At 57.4% G+C, this 8,989-nt stretch overlaps 1 protein-coding gene and 1 pseudogene across 3 annotated transcripts; both read left to right on the top strand.

The window, feature by feature from the left end:
- The first annotated feature begins 1,667 nt into the window (after positions 1-1,667).
- Positions 1,668-7,506, top strand: MAMSTR (MEF2 activating motif and SAP domain containing transcriptional regulator). 3 transcript variants are annotated; one of them, XM_034946825.2, is made up of 8 exons: positions 1,675-3,812; positions 4,756-4,898; positions 5,077-5,261; positions 5,615-5,717; positions 5,943-6,137; positions 6,458-6,643; positions 6,733-6,787; positions 6,953-7,506. In XM_034946825.2, exons 3-8 carry the CDS (start codon positions 5,146-5,148, stop codon positions 7,234-7,236), a joined length of 939 nt encoding a protein of 312 aa, XP_034802716.2. In that variant the 5' UTR covers positions 1,675-3,812; positions 4,756-4,898; positions 5,077-5,145; the 3' UTR covers positions 7,237-7,506. The 3 variants fall into 3 exon arrangements, with proteins under 3 accessions (XP_063456547.1, XP_034802716.2, XP_063456548.1); XM_063600477.1 differs by lacking the exon at positions 6,733-6,787 and having other exon boundaries at positions 1,668-3,812; XM_063600478.1 differs by lacking the exon at positions 5,943-6,137 and having other exon boundaries at positions 1,679-3,812.
- Positions 7,507-7,547: 41 nt separating this feature from the next.
- The window catches only part of LOC134729637 (uncharacterized), a 38,617-nt pseudogene continuing 37,175 nt past the window's right edge, over positions 7,548-8,989 (top strand).

The following is an 8,989-nucleotide window of genomic DNA, read 5'->3' as shown; positions in this document are numbered from 1 at the left end:
GAGGTATTTATAGCCACGGCCTTGGCTCGCCCTTTTGCATGTAATCCAACCCAAGAGCAGAGGAGCCTCCCACACCCCTCAGAACACGGCCCTAAGCTTGCTCTGCCGATTATAAGGCCCTCAGTCCTGCCAGTGGGAACCAGCGATTCTCCCTTCGACACCCCCCCAAATCCATACTCCAGCCCCCTCCTCCCTCAGACCCAGGAATCTGAGTCCCCAGCCCCCTCTGGACCTTTCTGCCTGCCGGACACACCGCCGAATCCCAACACCTCTGTCCCTGTTCCCAACACCCCAGAGGCCCCTGCCTCTTTTTCTTCAAACCCAGGACTCCAGGTCCCCATCCCTCTCCTTTCTTGGATCCAGGAATCTGGGCCCCCCGTTTGAACTTTTCACTCCCCTGAACTTGACTCCAGTTGCTGCGTCAGGGAAAAAGTAGGCAACAGGTGGCACCTGCCGGTAGGGCCGGGACACGACCACCTGCCGCTGCTGCTCACCCGGCGCCCCTCTCCGGGCACCTGCTTCTGTCAGTCCGCCTGCCACCGTTCCCCCCAACCCCACAACCCCAGGACGTGCAGGAGGAGCGAGCCGGGGAACCCTGACGTCCCCGCTCTCACCCCCCAGCATCCCCCAAGGCCCGCACAGGCCCTCCCAGCGGGTGCTCCCACCCCTTCTCAGGGTCCCCGGCGGGGCTCCCGTCACACCCCAGGAAGGTGGGTTGGAGGCGGTCCCAGGCTGGTGGGGCGGAGCCTGTGGTGTCCAGCCTCGGCCTCTAGACTCAACCCGCCCCAGAGCACAGCTTCGCCGAGCCCACCTGGTGAGAAGCCCCTGGGGTGGACGGGGGGGCGCACTCCTCAACGGTTCTATCCTCTCTCTGGTCCCAGTCCCTTCCCCAGAGACCCTAGTGGCTGACACCCTACTCACTCCTTCTCAGATGCAGGTCACAGGGACCCTTCTATTCCTCAGAAACCTGTCAGGGCCCCGTTCCCCTCTCCACCCAGGATCTTGGATTCTCATCTCCTAAGAGTATTGAGTTCCAGCCCTTAACCTCCTTCTCCTTCAAGATTCCAGACTCCAGGCCCCTCTGCTTCCTCCCTTTCCTAGACACAGGGGTCCCAACCCGCAACCCTTCCTCCTCAGGACCCAGGAGTCCCAGATTGCAGGTCCCTCCCCTCCCAGGATCCCAGGGTTGAGACCCTCAGCCCCTGTCTTTCAGACCAGGTGTCTGGGTCCCCAGCTTCCTCCTTCCTCAGAGCAAGGTGTCCGGGTCTGCAGCCCCCTCCTCTACAGCCCCTGGGATCCGGAAGTTATGGCCCAAGGCTGCTCCTATTCCCACCTCCTTCGGGCCCTTTCCCTGCTGAATTCACTCTCAGGGGCAGCCTCCTGACCTCCACTCTGAGTCAGCCCTCTATGGGGCCCCTGCCCTGCCCCCTCTCCGTCCAGGTCCCCATCCTGGCCTTGGCAATGACCCTGGCGGCTTCCTCCCAGCGTTCCCAAATCATTCGCTCCAAGTTCCGATCTGGTGAGAGAGGGCTCTCTTTATGTGTGGGGGATGGGATCCTGAGAATGCTGTACTCTGGGGTGGGAAGGGAGGGGTGGTAGGTCCCATGAGGCCTGTGTTTTTTGTGCAAAAGGTCATGTTACATAAAGGAGGCCCAAGCACAGGGGTCCGGCTGTGGTGGATCAACGAGTGTGCAAATGGCTAGTAGCATGCTCACGGGGGGAGCAATGGGGATTGGAGGCCAGGGGTAGGCGTGCAGAGGGTTCAAGCACTGAAGAGAAACAAAGGCTTATACTGGCACACATGCAGGGGCAGAAGAGCAGAGGAGGGACTTCAGAGGACCAGTGTGGGAGTTTGGGTGAGGGGACAATGAGCTGTCAAGCTGTGAAAGTGTCAAAGGTCTTGTTTTAGGTCCCAGGGCAGGCAAAAAGTCTGCAAGTATAGCCGGGCATGGTGGCGCATGCCTGTAATCCCAGCTACTTGGGAGGTTGAGGCGGGAGAATAGCTTGAACCCGGGAGGAGGAGGTTGTGGTGAGCCGAGATCACGCCATTGCACTCCAGCCTGGGCAACAAGAGCGAAACTCCATCTCAAAAAAAAAAAAAAAAAAGAAGTGTGCAAGTGTTTCGAACTACAGATCAGTTCCTGAGAAGGCAAAGGGTACTTGAGTGTGCACGTGAGCGTGCCTATGTGGTTGGATGGGTACAAAGACACCAGCAATCAAAGAGCAAGGAGTATACAAAAAGGCGCATATGTCCAGAGAAAAGCAGAAATGTGCAGAGAGATCCTTGCTCCCAAATTGGGGGACAAACCCTGACTGTGCACATAAGAAAGTGAACATTCATCCAGGCGGGGCGCAGTGGCTCTTACCTGTAATCCCAGCGCTTTGGGAGGCCAAGGCAGGTGGATCACCTGAGGTCAGGAGTTCAAGATCAGCCTGGCCAACATGGCGAAACCCTGTCTCTACTAAAAATAGAAAAATATGACGCCGGGCAAGGTGGCCTGATGCCTGTAGTCCTAGCACTTTGGGAGGCTGAGGTGGGCAGATTGCCTGAGCTCAGGAGTTCGAGACCAGCCTGGGAAACACGGTGAAACCCCATCTCTACTAAAATACAGAAAATTAGCCGGGCGTGGCGGCGTGCGCCTGTAGTCCCAGCTACTGGGGAGGCTGAGGCAGGAGAATTGCTTGCACCCGGGAGGTGGAGGTTGCAGTGAGCTGAGATCGCGCCACTGCACTCCAGCCTGGGTGACAGAGCGATACTCTGTCTCAAATAATAATAATAATAATAATAATAGTAATAATTAGCCGGGTGTGGTGGTGAGCACCTGTAATCCCAGCTACTTGGGAGGCTAAGGCAGGAGAATCGCTTGAACCTGGGAGGCAGAGGTTGCAGTGAGCCGAGATTGTGACATTGTCCTCAAGCCTGGGTGACAGAGCGAGACTTTGTCTCAAAAAAAAAAAAAGATAGTTAACATTCATTCTGGGCAACACAGCAAGACCCTGTCTCTACAAAAAATTAAAAAACAAAACAAAAAAATTTAGCTAGGTGTGGTGGTGCATGCCTGTAGTCCCAGGTACTCAGGAGACTGAGGTGGGAGGATGGGTTGAGCCCAGGAGTTCAAGGCTGCAGTGAGCTATGATCGCACCCCTGCACTCCAGCCTGGGCTACAGAGCGAGACCTTGTCTCTAAAAAAATAAAACAAATTTTAAAAAGGAAAAAAAAACAGTGTTAACATGGATGCTGAGGCAGAGTGAGTCAAGGATGAAGAGTGTGCAAAAACATGCAAGTGCGTAAAAATGGCATGTGTGCAAAACTAGAGTCCAGAGAGATGCATACTGAAAATGTGGATATGCGGAGAGTGTTGACTGTGGGAAGGCCCCGAGATAGCACAGAAAGTAGCAGGAGTGCATGGATAAAGGGAGGCGAGGTGCAAAGGGGCCAGGCTGCCAAGATGGCGATTGCGCAGGGGGTGGGGTGGGCACACGCTTGCTCATGGAGGGGGCAGGTGGAGCCGGGGGCAGGGCTGCCTCCAGCCTGCACGCTGGCTGGCTCGTAGCCCCAGAATGGCGCTGGCCCGCGGCGCTGCGCTGGCAGGGAGCAGGCGGGAGGCCCGAGGAAGGGAGCCTGCTGCCCGCCCACCCGCCTGCACAGGCTGTGTAAGGGGGCTGGGCACGAATATCCCGCCAACAACTGCAGCTCCCACCAGCCTGCCAGGCCAGGCTCCTGGACACTCCCTTCCCGCCTTCCTCCTCCCACCTCCCTCCTCCCTCCACAGTCCTCCAGCTTCGGATCCACAGACGGAATCAGGAGCAGAGTAAGTGTGGGCCCCAAAAGGGAGGGGATGGTGACCCCCCCCTCCCCACTGGGATATCCTGGAATACAGCTGCCAGATACCCCTCATTGGTTCCTGCAGCTCAGTCTCCATCCCCTGGGACAGACCAAAATCCCATCCTGTCCTTTCCCAAGGATCCAGAGGTCCAGGTCTCTGGCCACCCCACCCCTAGGAGCTCTGCTTCCTGCTTCTCCACCCTAATGAGATGCTTGAGCTTGGATCCTGCTTCTTTGGAGAAGACAGGCATCCTGGTCTCCACATTTGGTATACATGAGAAGCTCTGGATATAGCTTTTTTTTTTTTTTTTTTTTTTTTTTTGAGATGGAGTCTTGCTCTGTCGCCAGGCTGGAGTGTCATGGCTCAATCTAAGCTCACTGAAACCTCTACCTCCCAGGTTCAAGCGATTCTCCTGCCTCAGCCTCCTGAGTAGCTGAGATTACAGGCACGCGCCACCATGCCTGGCTAATTTTTGTATTGTTAGTAGAGACGGGGTTTCACCATGTTGGCCAGGCTGGTCTTGAACTCCTGATCCCAAGTGATCCGCCCGCCTCAGTCTCCCAAAGTGCTGGGATTACAGGCGTGAGCCACTGCGGCCGGCCTGGATGTAGCTTTCAGCCTCTCCCTCTCCCCAAGAACCAGGAGTGCAGGCCCCACCCCTGTCCTAGCAAAACCTCAGACATCTGTGATCCTCAGCTACCACACCCCTTTGTGATAGAAAATTCCTGCTTTACTTGAGAATGTAGCAACCGGAGCCCCCCCACACCTCCGCCCTCAGATCCAGTTCAGGAGCCCATCTCCCAGCAATCAAATCTTGCTCCCTGGCCTGCCCTCCCGCACCCTGGGGCCCCACTTTCCACACAGCCTTGCTCCTCCCGGCCTGGCTTGCTGCCTGCAGGCCTCTCAGGGTCCTTCACCGTCTCTCCAGTCTCGGATCCGGACCCGTGGATCTCAGCCTCAGACCCTCCTCTGGCCCCGGCCTTGCCCTCGGGCACGGCCCCTTTCCTCTTCAGCCCTGGGGTCCTGCTCCCCGAGCCAGAATATTGTCCTCCTTGGAGGTCCCCAAAGAAGGTGAGTCTCGACTGGAGGGAGAGGTCCCTCTGAGAGCCTGGCCTTTGTCTCCCTTGTTGCTGCTGCCATTTTTGCTCCTCTTCGGTGGCACCGAGCTGACCCCATACTTTGCATGTAGCCCTGGGGCCGGAAGGTGGGAGCCGCGCTGAAGCCTAAAACATCACACCTGCTCTTTCAGGAGTCTCCCAAGATCTCCCAACGCTGGAGGGAGTCCAAGCCCAGGGGGAACTTGACATACCACCAGTACATGCCCCCAGAGCCGAGACAGGGATCCAGGGCAGACCCCCAAGCCGAGGGGTCCGCCCTGGGTCCTCCTGGGCCATCTCTGTGGGAAGGGACAGACTCGCAGCAGCCACATCCTAGGTATGACACCCACTTCTGTTCTCCCGGGACCCAGAAATTCAGGTCCCAGCATCCTCCTCCCTCAAACCTCGAGTCCAAGATTAGGGGATTGGGGCCCCCAACCCTCTCTTCTCCCAGGGTTTAAGAGTCCAGGATCCCAGCCCCTCCCTTCGCCCTTCAGACCCGAGTCTGAACGCCTAGTTCCTCCTCCCCCATGCACAGAAATCTAGCCCCATGTTTGCGCCCTTGGAGACCCAGAATTCTGGACCCTCACTTTTCTGCATCTTCCCCAGCTCCCCGTCTTTGAGGACCCCAGAACGCCTTTTCCCCCTCTACCTCTCTAACCTTTGTTCGCCCCTCACGATTATCACCAGGATGAAGCCCTCTCCCCTCACTCCCTGCCCACCAGGAGTCCCTAGCCCCTCGCCCCCCCCACACAAGTTGGAACTTCAGACCCTTAAACTGGAGGAGCTGACGGTGAGTTTGGGGTGTAACTTTCCAGGCCTTCTCTCTCCTTCGGTGGGGTCCCAGAATTCCAACCCCGCAGCCTCTGCCCTCTGGAAATCCAGGAGATCGGGTACCCAGTCCCAGGAGTCCGGACCCCCAGTGCCTCCTTTCTCGGTTTCCAAATATCCTGTCCAGCTCCTGCCTGCGCCCGGGAGCCCGCCCAGCACTGCCTCTTCCCACGCCCCCCCTCCCCAGGTCTCAGAGCTCCGGCAGCAGCTGCGCCTGCGGGGCCTCCCAGTGTCGGGGACCAAGTCTATGCTCCTGGAGCGCATGCGCGGCGGCGCGCCGCCCCGCGAGCGGCCGAAGCCGCGGCGCGAGGACAGTCCCGCGGGTGCTCCCTGGCCGCGCCTCAAGCCCAAGGCCCTGGCAGCCGCCCGGCGTCAGGGCTCGGTGAGGGCGGGGCTATGCGCTTGCGGACCAATGAAGAGAAAGCAAAGTGGGCCGGGGCGGGGTGTCGAAAAAACTAGCCAATGAAGTGTGGGGGCGAGGACCAGCGGTAGGAAGCCTTGAAGGCGAGGGGACGTGGTTCAGACTAACAGGGGGCGGATCTTTAGAGAAGAGGAGCCAATGAAAGAATAGGGGGCGAGGCCAAAGGGGTTGATGAGCGAGGGGTCGCGAGAGGATCAAGGGGTGGAGCCACACGTTGCGAGTGGGTGGGGTTGCGCCCTGTGGGCATGGCTTATGGGCGCTCGCCCTCTTGGCTGCTCTAGGTCAAGCCCAGCGCAGCATCTCACAGGCCACCTCTTCCACGTGCCGCGGATACCCCGGGGACGGCTCCGGCTCCAACTCCCACTCCGGCTCCTGCTGCAGCTCCAGCCCTGACCCCTTCCTCAGCGCCGGGCTCAGCGGCTCTGACTCTGGAGGAGGAGCTGCAGGAAGCGATCCGGAGGGCGCAGGTAAGAGGGTGTGGGTTGAATCCGGCTAGGATTCTCCAGTCAGGTCCAGGTCGCAGTTCCGAGTTCACGCCAAATTTCTCCATCCTTAGTTGCTTCCTAACCGGGGCATCGATGACATCCTGGAGGATCAGGTGGAGCCTGATGGTAGGATCCAAACTGCTAGATTTAGGGGAGGTGGGGGCTGAGGTTCCGGACTCCTGCGTCCAAGGGAGGCGTGAGCTGGGGAGCTGGATCCTGGAAATGGGGTATGGGGGGCTGGCGCCCGGACCCCTGACTTTCCAAGCTCATGTACCATTCTTTATCCCGCAGACCCCCTGCCCCCTATTCCCCTGGACTTCCCTGGCTCCTTCGACGTGCTGTCCCCCTCCCCGGACTCTGAAGGCCTCTCATCTGTTTTCTCCTCTTCACTCCCGTCTCCCACGAACTCCTCCTCCCCTTCTCCCAGGGACCCCACGGACTCCCTGGACTGGCTGGAGGCCCTGAGCGGGGGTCCTCCTCTGGGTTCTGGTCCCCCACCCCCCAGCATCTTCTCCGCTGACTTATCTGACTCCAGCAGCAGCCGGCTGTGGGACCTGCTGGAGGATCCGTGGTGATGGATTCTAGGATTTACAGAGACAGAGAACTGGTGGGGGTGGAGAGAAGCTCCTTGTGGGAGGAGAGGGAACTACCAGCAGAGCCCCTCCTACCGCAGACACAGGATCGGAGACAACCTCCAACCCCACCTGCCTCCTGAAGTGCTGCTGACATGCAACTGCCTTAACTTTGCCTACCTGGCCTTCTTATGATCCCCCTCCGGCGTGGTATGGTTGGGGGGCTTCTTTTGCTGCTGGCCACGGCAAACAAGCTGCTTGCTGCTTCCTTCAGAGACCTCATGGATGTTCTTACATGCCCCCGACCCCGGTAGATGGCTCCCTGTTGTTTGGGGAGCCTGGAAGGTGGTTATGCCTTTTGGATGCAGGAGAGGAGCAAGAAAGAGTGGAGAGGGAGAATGGGGGAGCCAGACCCTGACCTCCCTGGGTGCTGGTTGGAGATGAAAAAATTAGAAGCATCAGGTCTAAGATCAGCTTCTCTTGGAAGCAGAGCCTGAGACAAGATATAAATGCCAGTCATTTATTAAAGAAGTGTTCTGGCTGGGTGCGGTGGCTCACGCCTGCAGTCCCAGCACTTTGGGAGGCTGAAGCAAGTGGATCACCTGAGGTCAGGAGTTCGAGACCAGCCTGGCCAACATGGTGAAACCCTGTCTCTACCACAAACACACACACACACACAAAAATTAGCTGGGCATGGTGGCACATGCCTGGAATCCCAGCTACTTGGGAGGTTGAGGCAGGAGAATCGCTTGAGCCCGGGAGGCGGAGGTTGTGGTGAGCTAAGATCGCTCCATTGCACTCCAGCCTGGGCAACAAGAGCAAAACTCCATCTTAAAAAAAAAGAGAGAGAGAGAAAAAGAAAGAAATGTTCCCAGGAGAAACCAGTAGAAGACTGGGGAAAACAGGACAGCAAAGGGGAAGAGGAGCAAGAGGTGACTTCAGGTGAAGTTCCAACCTCAGCCTAATCCTGCAGGGAGTTCCAGAGCACAAATTAAGTGTGGAGTCTTTCCTGTCTTAGGACACATGGAACTGGGCCTTTGTATCTCCCTGTTTGAGCTTATTATAGCCAAACAACAAACCAGGCTCAGTGGCAAACGCCTGTAATCCCAGCACTTTGGGAAGCTGAGGCAGGCAGATCACTTGAGGCCAAGAATTCAAGACCAGCCTGGCCAACATGGTGAAACCCGTCTCTACTTAAAAATACATAAAAACTGGGCCGGGCACGGTGGCTCACGCCTGTAATCCCAGCACTTTGGGAGGCCAAGGCGGGCGGATCACAAGGTCAGGAGATCGAGACCATCCTGGCTAACACGGTGAAACCCGGTGAAACCCTGTCTCTACTAAAAATACAAAAAAATTAGCTGGGCATGGTGGCATGTGCCTGTAGTCCCAGCTACTCGGGAGGCTGAGGCAGGAGAATGGCGTGAACCCGGGAGGCGGAGCTTGCAGTGATCTGAGATTGTGCCACCACACTCCAGCCTGGGCAACAGAGCGAGACTCCGTCTCAAAAAAAAAAAAAAAAAAAAAAAAAAAACTAGCCAGGTATGGTGGTGGGAGCCTGTAATCCCAGCTACTTGAGAGACCGAGGCAGGAGAATCACTTGAAACCAGGAGGTGGAGGCTGCAGTGAGCTGAGATCATGCCACTTCACTCCAGCCTGGGCAACAGAGTGCTACTCCATCTCAAAACAAACAAACAAACAAACAAACAACAAAAACCCACACCACCCCAAAACTTAGAGTTGTAAAACAATAACT

Source organism: Pan paniscus, chromosome 20, assembly GCF_029289425.2.
Source record: "Pan paniscus chromosome 20, NHGRI_mPanPan1-v2.0_pri, whole genome shotgun sequence".
In the NCBI taxonomy this organism is placed as follows: domain Eukaryota; kingdom Metazoa; phylum Chordata; class Mammalia; order Primates; family Hominidae; genus Pan; species Pan paniscus.
The sequence above is the reverse complement of the archived record's forward strand: the minus strand, read 5'-3'. Positions and strand labels throughout refer to the sequence as shown.

Bases quoted from the DNA above. Each gene is read 5' to 3' on its own strand.
- MAMSTR (XM_034946825.2), top strand. From the start codon at position 5,146: ATGCCCCCAGAGCCGAGACAGGGATCCAGGGCAGACCCCCAAGCCGAG. The intron at 5,262-5,614 runs GTATGACACCCA...GATTATCACCAG, and splicing joins TCGCAGCAGCCACATCCTAG to GATGAAGCCCTCTCCCCTCA. The intron at 6,138-6,457 runs GTGAGGGCGGGG...TGGCTGCTCTAG, and splicing joins CCGCCCGGCGTCAGGGCTCG to GTCAAGCCCAGCGCAGCATC.